Source organism: Festucalex cinctus, chromosome 2 (genome assembly GCF_051991245.1).
Source record: "Festucalex cinctus isolate MCC-2025b chromosome 2, RoL_Fcin_1.0, whole genome shotgun sequence".
Taxonomy (NCBI): Eukaryota; Metazoa; Chordata; class Actinopteri; order Syngnathiformes; family Syngnathidae; genus Festucalex; species Festucalex cinctus.
The window spans coordinates 31283605-31295735 of NC_135412.1; the positions used below are offsets into that span (position 1 = coordinate 31283605).

Consider the following 12131-nt stretch of genomic DNA (forward strand, 5'->3'; position numbering starts at 1 on the left):
TGTGTGTCTATTTGCTTTTTACCTGATTCTGACCAAAATGTACTCTGGCTGTCAAATGTTTGCTAATTAAGGCCATTAGCACGCACATCAAAATGATGTGAAGACGCATTAGGTGCAGAGGTTTTCGGGACAATTTGTCTTTATGCACCACCACAATTGACTTGAAATAAAACAATCAAGGTGAGATTGAAGTGTAAACTTTTAGCTTTGATTTAAAATAGTTCACTAAAGTATGCCATTCAAGATTCAGGAAGTGTGCACGACTCCCATTAAGTGCAAAATGAAGCCGATTCTTCTTTTAGGGGCCGGGCAGTGACCGACCAAACAGATCAAGTTCAATTTCATCATTATGATGAGTAAATAAATGTATGAAAAAAGACAGGAAGCAATCCAAAGAACACCTCATTTGGGTCTCGTCAGCGAGTAGGCCACTGCTCCATGCTCACTTTTAAGATGTTTTTATGGCATCGCCAATTTGGTGATGACCTTTGACCTGCCTGTCTGCCATTACCTGACTACAAACAGCAGCAAAAGGTCCGGCCAACAATGTGACAGCCTTCATTTGTCTGTGCATGTCCAGTTGTACAAAAATAAACTAACTGTGAAAGAGCATCATGAAGTACAATAAAAGCACAATTGAAATAGCGACAGTTAAATGGTTAACTGTCCGCTTCATTGAAAAGTAACATGTACACGTCTCCTATAATTCGATGAGCATATATGGTGAGTTGTATTTTTAATAATTTATTGTCATTGATTCTGGGCCTGTTTACTGTATATAAAAACCGCCGGTCATAAAAAAATACAAAAATAAAATAACGTTGGAGATGGCTGTATTGGGCTGAAAAAAACCTCAATGATGTCACTGATTAATCAACTTCAACTTGACTTACTTGTCAGCCCCGAGAAATAGACATATTGTGCATAAATGTCTGTCAAATGCCATATTCATATCGAGTTTTGGCTGTTTCATTTCAAGTCAATTTACGGTGGTGTATAAAAAGAAAAAAAATCAACGCTGCTTTTCAGATGTCACACAGCCTTCTAGGGCAACTCAACAAACCCTGATCATCTTTTTTTTTTTATTCCATAATAAATTATTTAGGCAAACTTGTAATTCTGGCCTTGTATAATACATCAGAGTGACTCTAAAGCGATATGTTGGGCAAACTAGAACTGATGAAATTCACTGGCTGAGCCTGGCCTGGAAGACTGTTGATGTTGTAACTTGGGAGAAAAGTTACTCTTACTGTTTTTTTATTTTTCATTTTTACAAATGCATCTCAACGCCACGCCATCTTTGTCAATTTAACAGGGGATTTGGTTCCGGTGTGCAGTCCCAGCAATATACTATTGCTTGGGTCAAGTCAAGTCATCTTTATTTATATACATTTCATTGGTTGTTAGATATCCATACATGCAGTAAAAAAAAAATTGGCATGGATGACATCTTCATTGAATGAAACAGAGATGTATACAGTAGCCATCACTTCATCCATACTTCATCCATTGTTTGTGTTTAAAGCATCATTGTAATATTAAACTCAGTATGAGAAACGAATGAGTAGAACTACAAGACAATCATTAAGTAGCACATTCACGAGATGATGTTATTTTCCTTACATTTAAACTTATATTTAGCGATTGTCTACAATAAAGCCTCTGTAACTTTTTTTTTATTTTGTTTTATTTTTATTTGGCGCTTGTAGCTATCCCCCAGCGTGTCTTGCATTTCACGCCATGACTTGTCATGCTTGTGCTGCCCTCTGCTGTGGAGTCCCTCACAACGCTACTGTATCGTCTTCTGTCTCACCTTTTCTCTGAATTTCACCAAAAAAGCCACCACAAGGGTACAGGCTGACATGAGCCTTGTGAATATGACGTCAGCTTGACAAACGCCTTCCTTCTCTTGCATAAGTTATCAGGGCAGAATGGAATGTGAGTACATTATGTAAGAAAAAAAAATACTGTACACAATTGATTTATATTTATAGTATATACAAACTTACAAGCCACAATGTGAGGAACACTTGCACAATCTAATGATTGTGAGAGCTCTATGGAAAATTATTGATCATGTTACTATTGAAAAAATAGTTCATTATTATGTTACTTGTTTTTTTATAGTCTCATTTTAATGGCAATATTTTGGTTGAATGCGTAAAGTCAGAATGTTCTATTATCTATTAGTGACTCCCAACATTTAGGCCTATTGTTGAGCCAAGGCACATACTTTACATGAGAAAAATCACTCTCTGCCATCCAGTGGAAGCTTGTTTAATTGTTCGGCCTGTCACCACAGTACATGTTGCTAGCAAATATGTGCAGCATTGCAGTGGTTGGGAGTCACTGCTCTATTAGATTGTGTAAATGCTCTTCAAGTTGTGGCCATAAATCTAATCTATATGCAGTATTATGTATATATATATTTATTTTATATGTAAGTTCCAAACAACTGGAAGAAAATATCAATGAACAGCATGTTAAAATCAGTGTAGTAAAAATCCCAGTGCAATATTTTACTATTAACGGTCATTCACACAAAACTTGTTTTGGGGTGAAATTTCAGGATGACCCAAAAATGAACTACAACCTTTACAAGTAAATGTTTTTTTTGTTGTTGTTTTTTTAATCTTTGCTGGCTTTTAGATGTACGTACATGTCCTACTGTTCATGATGTGATGACACTCAGTGGCCACTTCCCATTGAGAACATCGTGTTTGAATAGAGAATACAATTGTGATGTGTGGTCTTCACCAAAACTGTTTGTGTGACTAATTGGCCAGCTGATTATGTCGGCCGATATGAGGCATTTGAAAAAAATAGTAATTGTCTGGAGTTTTGCCAATTAAACCCTGATACAACAGTAAAAGCTGTTCAGTAGGTGTGAGCAAGAAGTAAAGGACATTAATATGTTAATCGGCACACACTATTCGCTAATTCAATTTGGGTGTTGTTTGTATGGTTTCTGTGTGTTTTTACATCATTTGTGTAAAAAAAAAAAAAAAAAAAAGTCCTGACTCATTGGACATGTGAATTGATTCGAGACAGCGAAGTTAAGTTAACCTGTAAAGGTTATAGTGCATTTTAGGTTCATTCTGTAATTTGAACAGAAAGCCCAAAGGTTTTGTGAGTGGAGTACTCTTAGATAACTAATCATGAAACTGTACATTCTTAAGGTTAGGGAATATAATATTATAATAACGCTGTATTTTGTCACAGTGACATTTAAACAAGTATAAAATGTGATGTATCTGACTCAGGGGGTGTTTTGCTGATGATGCAGCCACCATGAGCAGTGCAACAATGAATGAAAAGCAGTTTGAGCATTCATTTGATATCCTTGATATCTTGCTAGAAACCAGCTCGGTCCTCGAGGGCCGGAGTCCTCCAGGTTTTGGATGTTTCTCTTGTCCAACACACCTGAAGTTCATCGGCAAGCTCTGCATAAGCCTGATAACGAACCTGGTCATTGGAACAGGTGCATTGGAGGAGGGAAACATCCCAACCTGCAGGACTCCGGCCCTCAAGGACCAAGTTTGGACACCACTGATCTAGCTAGTCAAACAACTTACTAGTAACATTTTAAGTTAGCTTAGTTTAGCTTTTTAGTACCGGTAAAACCATACTTGTAGCTAAACCATTTTACACATGAAGCAAACTGTGCACTAGTTGACAACTGGTTCTGATAGTGATAGTGACATATAGTTAAGATTTGTTGTAAATTGTAGCGCGCAGATGCCAATTAGTGCACTGTTTTCTTTACCTCACTATAGCAGGCTTACATGTAGTTGTACTACTTGCACACAAAAATGACAGTCACTAGTAGAAAGAATGTTACTAGTATGCTACTGGATCATCTTACTGTTGAGTTGTGGACACAAAGTGTAGGCCTCAATGGGCCTTAAGATGAATATTGAATAAATGTATCATTGATCTCCATAGGCCAAAAGTAGTGGTAATAAATCAATAAATAGTAAATTAGTGCTAGTTGTTCAGCTAGTCCACATGACCTTAACTTGGATATCAAGGCCCTGGGAATAAATGCTCTAACGCAGGGGTCACCAGCCTTTTTGAAGCTGATAGCTCATTTTTGTCTGAATAACACAAAGGGCTACCAGTTGATACACACTTCTGAAATAACAAATGTGCTCAAATCACCTTGATAATGTTACTGTAATATTAATAATGACTGGTGTTAATTTACGTGATCATTTAATGATTTCTCACACTAATTAGAAAACAAATGGATATCAATACGCAACACTTTGTTTCTATAAATCTCTGCCAGTGTTCACATTTTCAAATTTGACTACATCATTCCTATAGGAAGTCACAAATTTCTTAAAATCTCTACTCAAACGTGCTCGCTGGGGGCTGCCACATTGGTGACCCCTGCGTCGCCCAAACGTCTCACTTTTCTTGTCTTCACGTTGTCAGCCTGTGGCCACGCACTCACGAGTGTGGCGCTTGTTTGTTTGTTTGTTTGTTTTTTATGTCTTGCATCCAGGTGCCCCCTACAAGAAGATACTCCCACGACGAAACCGACATGTGGACCAGCGACCGGATCCCCCCCTCCTACCTTCCCCGGTGGGGCTCCAGCGAGGACATGATAGTGAGTGGCCGCTACAGCTCCACCTTGCCGCGCCGCGAGAGGCGCAGGAACAGCCTGGTCTCCTACCACGAGGAGAGCCACCACCACCATCATCATCACCGGCACATCCATCGCAAGCGGAGGCGCTCTGAGGACACGTACTCCCTCAAGCACCTGCCCCGAGTGGCGTGCGGCGGCTACGACTACCGCGACGACGACCCGCGCTGCTTCAGCCGAGACGAGGTCATCAACTTTATCGACGAGACGCCGCTGCCGAGCCCCAGGAAGAGCCCGCGGCGCGCGTCTTGCAGCGTCGCCCTCATCCCCAGCGTGTACGAGCGCCACGCCGTCACCATACCCCACTTTGCGCTCACAGACTTCGAACGCGAGCCTCAAGCGCTCAGGCGCCTCTCGGAACACAAAAGCAGCGCGAGGAGCTCGCCCGACGGGACGAGCGGTCACGGGAGCTCCGGGAATGTGGGGAGGGAGGTGGGCTCACCTGCGGGGGTCACCCGACGGACTCCGCCACCTGCTTGCAGGTCCAGGGCGGGTGCTGCGGCCGACTGGGCCCAGCACAAGCAACCGAGCTTGGGGGAAAGTAAAGGAGGCACAAACAGTTTTGTAAGCACGCGATCGGCTTCCTCTTCGGGACATATCACCTTTCACTCGGATTCTGTTGGCTCCGCTTCCTGAAACAACAACATTTCCCTCTAAATTGTGATACTTTTATTTTCATCACTCCAGCTTTTCCTGCCCTTATTGAAATTCGTGCATCCACTGTTTAACCCTCCTGTTAGGCTTGTTTCTCCAGTCCACCAAAAATGTTCATTGGTCAATATGTAACCGGCTGCACGTTTAAGTCTTAATAGGCCACATTTAAAACAAAAATAACATTACATTTTTTTTGCTCCCATGAATGAATTTAAAGTGAACACATGTTTATAGTGATAGGTAAATGAAGCTTCATGAATCACTTGATTTTGTTTTTCTTCTCTAGATTGTGCTCTTGGGTTAAAGATAAAGCGAACTGCAATGTAAACTGATTAAATTTCCAGTGCATCGTTAAAACAAGACAAGTGCTTCATAAAGCTTCATTCATCCATCACTATACGTTTTCAGAAAGTTAATGTGCACTGATATTTTTATTAATATGATTGATTACCATGACGTGTATGACCCCCATTCTGAGCCAAAGCTTCCATTTTGCATGCACTCTTCTTAAATTGCTGGGTCAAACATAACTCAAATTGACATGACAAGTTATTTCTAGGGCTGGAGTATCAAAGTTGTTTTTTATCATGTCATTGAAGTTACAGTTTACCTGAGCCTTGTTATAATGTATAGTTGCTTGGAGTGTAACTGTACGCCAAAACATCACAGTTTAGTTTGTATCTTGGGTTTGAATTCATGTTATCTTACAACAAGAGAACAAAATACTAAGTAAATGTCATGTTTTGTGTAAACAGGAACATGTGATGACATTCAACCTGCAACATCAGTAGTCTTTTTTTTTTTCTTTAAGTAGGCTGTAGAAAAGTGCAACAGTAACAATTTGAATAGGAAAAAAAAATATTATGCTACATAAACACCTACATAGCATTTGTTACTTTGGTTCCATCTGAAGAGAAGTTTTTTTTTTTTTTTTTTTTTTTTTTTTGTGCCACACTGATATTCACACTCACGTGATGTGATTTATACAAACTAGGCATGCGGCGAGAGCACCAAGCAGTTATACTTCTTGCCCATGACCTAATATGGTCTAAGTAATCCTCACTCCAAATTCCACATTATTCTATTAGCATAAAATGGATGATAGATGAGAACAACGGCAGATGAAAAACTGTGGCAGGCCTTACATGGGCCACGCATAAATTATGTTCAGGGCCAGCTCTGGCCCACGGGCCTTGAGTTTGATATCTGTGATCATGTGAAAGTTGGGCATAAAACTCATTATGAAATCCACTCATTGTTTGATGTTGGTTTAGCTTACTGACAAAAGATATGAGGGCGAGTGTTACTAATGAAATGTAATGGAAATTAAACAAAAACATTTAAAACACAAAACCTAAACAGCAGAGAAGGTTTTATCCTATTTTTGTTTAAATCTTTTGATAAAAAGGTTTATAGTTCTATTTGACGGTCGTTCGGGACTCATAGAACCGTAGTTACATTCGTAACTTTCGTTTTACAGAATATAACAGGAGGGTTAACTTTCCATCTCCACATACTGTATCTACTCATGATCATTGTGAAATGGTGGCTCTTCACATTTCACAATCTTCATTGAGGACGTTTTGTTTTTGTCCCAGCACCTAAACGCGAGTTTTAAATGACATTCACATCCTTCTTTATGCTCTTTGATGTTGTACCTGTAAAATGCTGATGATATACAAGCAGTACATCAAGGGGCCGAACATAATAAGGATATTTCACTAAACTTTTCTTTTCTTGTATTATTGTACAGCAGATTTTGTTTCTGGATTGATTATTTCCTGTTTATATCCCTGGACATAGCCTAATACGTTCTTTTTGGTAATGATGTACAACTTGTTCCCAAACTGTGCAAAAATATTTTTTAAGCTAAGTAAGAGCGAGGGCCCCGAATTGCTTAAGAGTTATGACAAAGGTGAAGTAACTTTCAAATCAGGTTGCGAAGGTGCCACCATTTACAAGAGGGATTATATTTGACAGTTGTCAATGTAGTGCTCTGATAATTCATTTCCATGTGAGAGATTGGAAAAAAGTTCAAACCAGAGCACAGTCAAATACTGCACAACATGCAGGCTGGCTAAATGTAGCATTGCTTTAATGGGGATATTGCTCATACATTGCAATCGTTGACAAAAATAGAAAAGTATAGCGATTTAAAAAAAAAAAAAAAAAAAAAGACAGCTGGCAAAGAATTGCACAGCAACATATGCAAACGTATATGAATATCAAGAGTTCCACGAAACGTTTTCCAATAGTTGCACGTTAGTCCATCAGCAATTGTCTTATCCAACGTTTTCTTAATTGTCTTCTATTAGTGCACATTAGTTATGGCATTATCATCAAATCATATTCCCCCTTCATCTTTGACTTTCTATTGTATTTACAATCTGAATATCTAATTTTGTAACATATTCAAAGATTCCTGAGTCAATGAATGATGTTTAATCGTCATGAGTTACTTTGTTTGAAAAAGGCTTTGACTGATTAAATTCACAAGGTTATTCAAGTGTGCGTGCCTTTTTTTTTTTTTTTTTTTTTTTTTTTAGGTTGGAATCTTTAACTTATTAAGCATGAACATCAACTAGATTAATGCAGGGTTGGGGCTTCAAATTAGGGTTTCAGGTTTGAGTGGTTTGTAATACGGTTTCAAGTCCAGGTTAGTGTTTAATAGATAAAATTTTCATTGGAGGACAGTCAGGGTGTGAAAGTATTAGTTTTTAGTGTATAGTTTAGTACTTCAAATAAAGCTTTCAAGGAGCGGGTAGGTTCCAAGTTAGGGAGTCAAGTCTGAATCTGAAATTAGGGTTCCAAGACAACAATTCAGTTTCAAGTCAAAGTTTTCAGTCTGTGGCCCCTGATTTCAACAACAAAGTAGTACCATACAAGTCCATTCATCATTCGTAGCGCTTATCCCCTCGATGGTCGCGCGGGGGCGCTGGAGCCTACCAGGCTATCTTCGGGGTACGCTCTGACCGGGTCGCCAGCCAATCGCAGGGAACACTGCGACGAGCAAGAATTCACAAATACGTGATAAGAAACCAAAGAAACCCCACGCAGGGACAGGACATGACATCATGCACAGGGATAGGATCATCATCTCGGATTCAACAACATTTATTCTTCCCTCCCTTCTCTCGAGCAGCAGAGTGGCGCAGTGGAAGCGTGCTGGGCCCATAACCCAGAGGTCGGTGGATCGAAACCATCCTCTGCTATTTGCGTTTTATGGATACAATGCCGTACCTTCACCGTACTCATCTTCCATAAATCTTGTGACATCTTGTGATTTATGAAAATAAATAACAATTGACACAAAGCCGTTCCTGGAACAGTGTAGACTATTTAGCAGTATGCCATAATGAAATATGCAAGAATAGTCTGTCACTTTTATTCAGAAAATAGAAACCTACAAGTGTCACACATAACAATTCTAAACTTTTCAATGAAGATGTTAAGTTTTCAGCGTCTCTACCAAGGTCTCCACATCTTTTGATGAGTGCTGTCAACTTGACTGGGATTTTTGGGATGAATTTTCTTTCGAGTGGCTCGTTTTTGCTGGGCGTCTATCGTGGGCGCAGCGACCAGCCCGCACCGTGTGGACCCTTCCTGAGTGGGCCCTCGCATGTCTTCACTCCGGCGAAAGAGAGACAGGACGTGGGTCATCCGAAGTGTCGCGTTGTCGTTGTGGGCTCTCTGCGCGCTTTCTGGCGTCTGTGCTTGGGCTGGGCCGCTGTCCGTGGTTCTGAACGTGTCCACCAGTTTGCCGCGCAACTGCGCCATCTTGAGGCGATCTCGGTCGGTCACCGTGTCAGCCATCAGCAGATAGTGTTGGAAGTTGGCCAAGCAGCTGTGGAAGCCTTTCTGGTAATCGGAAAGTTCCCGAAGCGTGGAAGGAACTGCAAACAAGAACGACGCGTCAGAGTGAGGCTCGATAGGACACTGTAAAATGTTTGCAAGTGATGTGTGCGTATTTACCAGCGTGAGATTTCTGAAGTTGCTTCAAATGTCTCACGGTGAGCTCCAAGATGTCAGCCTTCTCCAGTTTGCGCTTCCGAATCTGTGCAAGCAAAATAGCATTCAATGAAAACGCAAATTCAACACACGTTGTGAATATGTGTTTCTTCTCCTGGGTGTTCAGAAGCATCCAGAGTTGCAAGCATATTTCTTTTAATGGTGATCAGTAGCTTTTGGGGGGGCTTTTAATGTGACTTATTTTTACTTCCTGTGTTTTAAATTAATTGGATAGCACTTTGGTTAATCCTTGTGTATTAAAATGTGTTCTAAAAATATGAATTGTCTTAGATTTGTAAGTTTCAACTATGTGCGGTTATTTTTCTAATCACATTTTGAGGCAATATGATATGAGATTAAACATATATTATTTTAGAAATGACTTGAGTGCAATGCTCATACAAAACAAATATACAAAATGAGAGCTGCAGGATGAAGTCTTTATGCTTACAGTGCTGCTGTAGTGGCTCTCCAGAAGACATTTCAATTGGTCCAAACACTTGTTAATGCGAGCCCTTCGTTTCTTCTCCATTAGTGGTTTGGAAACCTGCGGATCATTTCGATAAAATCGTTATTTCACTATGGTCTGCCTTTATTATTACATTCATAACGTATTTTAGACGTACCTTATTTGCAGTGATTGAGTTGGGCTTGTCCACGCAGTCAGTAGCCACCATTCTGTGTTGTCACCTTTTTTTTTCTTGATGCGAATTTCCTTCCCCATCCGCAGCCACGCGCGAATGAGACCACGCGCGGGTTTATATAGACACACCCACTTAACATCTCAATGCATAGAGTCCCCCTCCTCCACTTAAATGCGCTCAAATGGCCAAGCACTGCTGTCATTTGACAGCCAAAACAAGCGCATACCAACACAAAGATCTCTCTGTTGGTTCTTTGTCTGAGAAGGTAAATACAACATGCGATAGATGTATCTTCTTTTCTTGCTTAGTATTGTTGAAATGGTCCAAAGTGTCCAAATAATAGAAACCCCTAAATAACAAAATGATAATAATCATAATAATTATGATGACATTACTACTACTACTACTGCTACTACTACTAAATAATCCATGCATCCATTTTCTGAACCGCTTGCTCCTCACAAGGGTCGCTGGAGCCTATCCCAGCTGGCTATGGGCAACAGGCGCAGTACACCCTGTTGCCAGCCAATCGCAGGGCGCACAGAGACGAACAACGACCACAAATAATAATAATAATAATAATAATAATAATAATAATAATAATAATAACAACAATAACAAAATCTTAATCTCTTTCGAAATAGAACATTTGCAGGCTCACTATAACTTAAAACAATTGCACAAACGAGGAACGACGTTTTTAATTTTTGGCGAGTATAATTCTCGGACAGAATGATTAAGTAAATAAACATTTTTTATCAATTCTTTCAATTTTCGCACCAAAAGTATGCCTAATATGTTACAATTGTGAGCTATAGATTTTTTTTTTTTTCATTTCTTTGTGCTTTGGAACTTAATAGTCCAATCAATATGCGGCATTGCAAACGAACTGATGCGTCGTGTGGTGTGTGTGTATATATATATATATATATAAGAGTTAAAAACCAAAGTGAAACATGATTGACTAATTCTGGTTCTGCTTGGTCGTGCGTTGACTCTTTTATTTGGGATTTTCACGCCAGCCGGTTGAAGGCAACACCGTGGTAATTTTTGACATGTCTCCACACACATCCCAATTTGCACCCTATATTGCATGGCCCAATGTTGCACCTGCAATACGCTCGCATCACACAACATTTTTGAGACAATATTTGTGGGTACGCAGCAAATAGTTTGTATGAAACTATTACAAAGAGGACTTTGGGCAAGCAAACTCTGCTATTCATCGGCTATTGAGCGTCATGACTTTTTGTCTTCACACCATGCAGGCTGCATGGTCGGAGGGGGTTGCGGGTGTACTTCGGTTAGGGGGGCACCGAGGAGAATTGCGGGCCGCCCCTTGTCCTCGGTCCCCCGCCTCGCGATTCTCCACACTGCTCCCTGAAAGGAGAGCTGGCTTGGGAAAGTGGACTTCACTGCGGCCCATTGCGCATCTTTTACGCACGTAAAAAGGAGCACTTGGAAACATAAATGAGTGCTTCGGGAAGCTTTGAAACATTGCAGCAGCCACTCGAGCAGAGGGGGAGGCTTTAAACTGAGCCGTGAGGGTCACGCGACTTGTCAATGAACGCTCGCTGCAGTTCCAGAAAAAAAAGATGGATCCTTTTTAAACTGCATTAAAAGATGGCTTGTTTTCCAAGGTGAAACTCACTTTCCTCATTCATTCCTCACATGGTAAAAACGACCAAAATGGCCCTTATTGTTGTACTTGTCGCACATCTTTATACACTGCTATGTCACCCAGTCAAAGAGTATTCTTCTTCGACGTATACGTAGGGAGGTACACTTGTTCAGTTCTGAGGCAAAATGTGGTCACAAGTTTTGACTAAAATGATCATGTAAATGTCAAATTATTACATTATATCTTTTGCATATGCGCATCACTATATTCTAGTAGAAAACTGTCTCTGACGTCAATATTGGAAAACAAGGACTCATTTATTTACTCAAACATTCTAATGTGTTTAAAAAAACAGACGAGCCTACTCATATATTGTGCAGCTAGGCATTGCGTTTATTATACTGTAGCTATAGGCCAGATTAGTATAGCCAAAAGTGTAATTTTATTTATAGGTCAATCTTTAACAAACCAACAAACCAACAAACAAACAGACAAACAAACAAACAATCATAGAAACTCTTCAACATTTTTTTTTTCATGACAATAAAAACAG

General features: G+C 40.0%; 2 protein-coding genes across 2 annotated transcripts in view; one reads left to right on the forward strand and one right to left on the reverse strand.

Moving 5' to 3' along the window:
* The window catches only part of gpr153 (G protein-coupled receptor 153), a 34254-nt gene extending 26448 nt beyond the window's left edge, over positions 1-7806 (forward strand). The window contains exon 6 of the mRNA XM_077514574.1: positions 4511-7806. Within this exon, the coding sequence (XP_077370700.1) occupies positions 4511-5287 (777 nt within the window). The 3' untranslated portion in view covers positions 5288-7806. The remainder of the gene's footprint in view (positions 1-4510) is intronic.
* Positions 7807-8770: 964 nt separating this feature from the next.
* On the reverse strand, positions 8771-11383 carry her3 (hairy-related 3). Its single transcript, XM_077511811.1, is given in 6 exon segments — positions 8771-9198; positions 9278-9359; positions 9765-9860; positions 9940-10048; positions 10050-10152; positions 11257-11383. Coding segments are annotated over 6 exon segments (945 nt in total).
* Between the last annotated feature and the right edge of the window lie 748 nt (positions 11384-12131).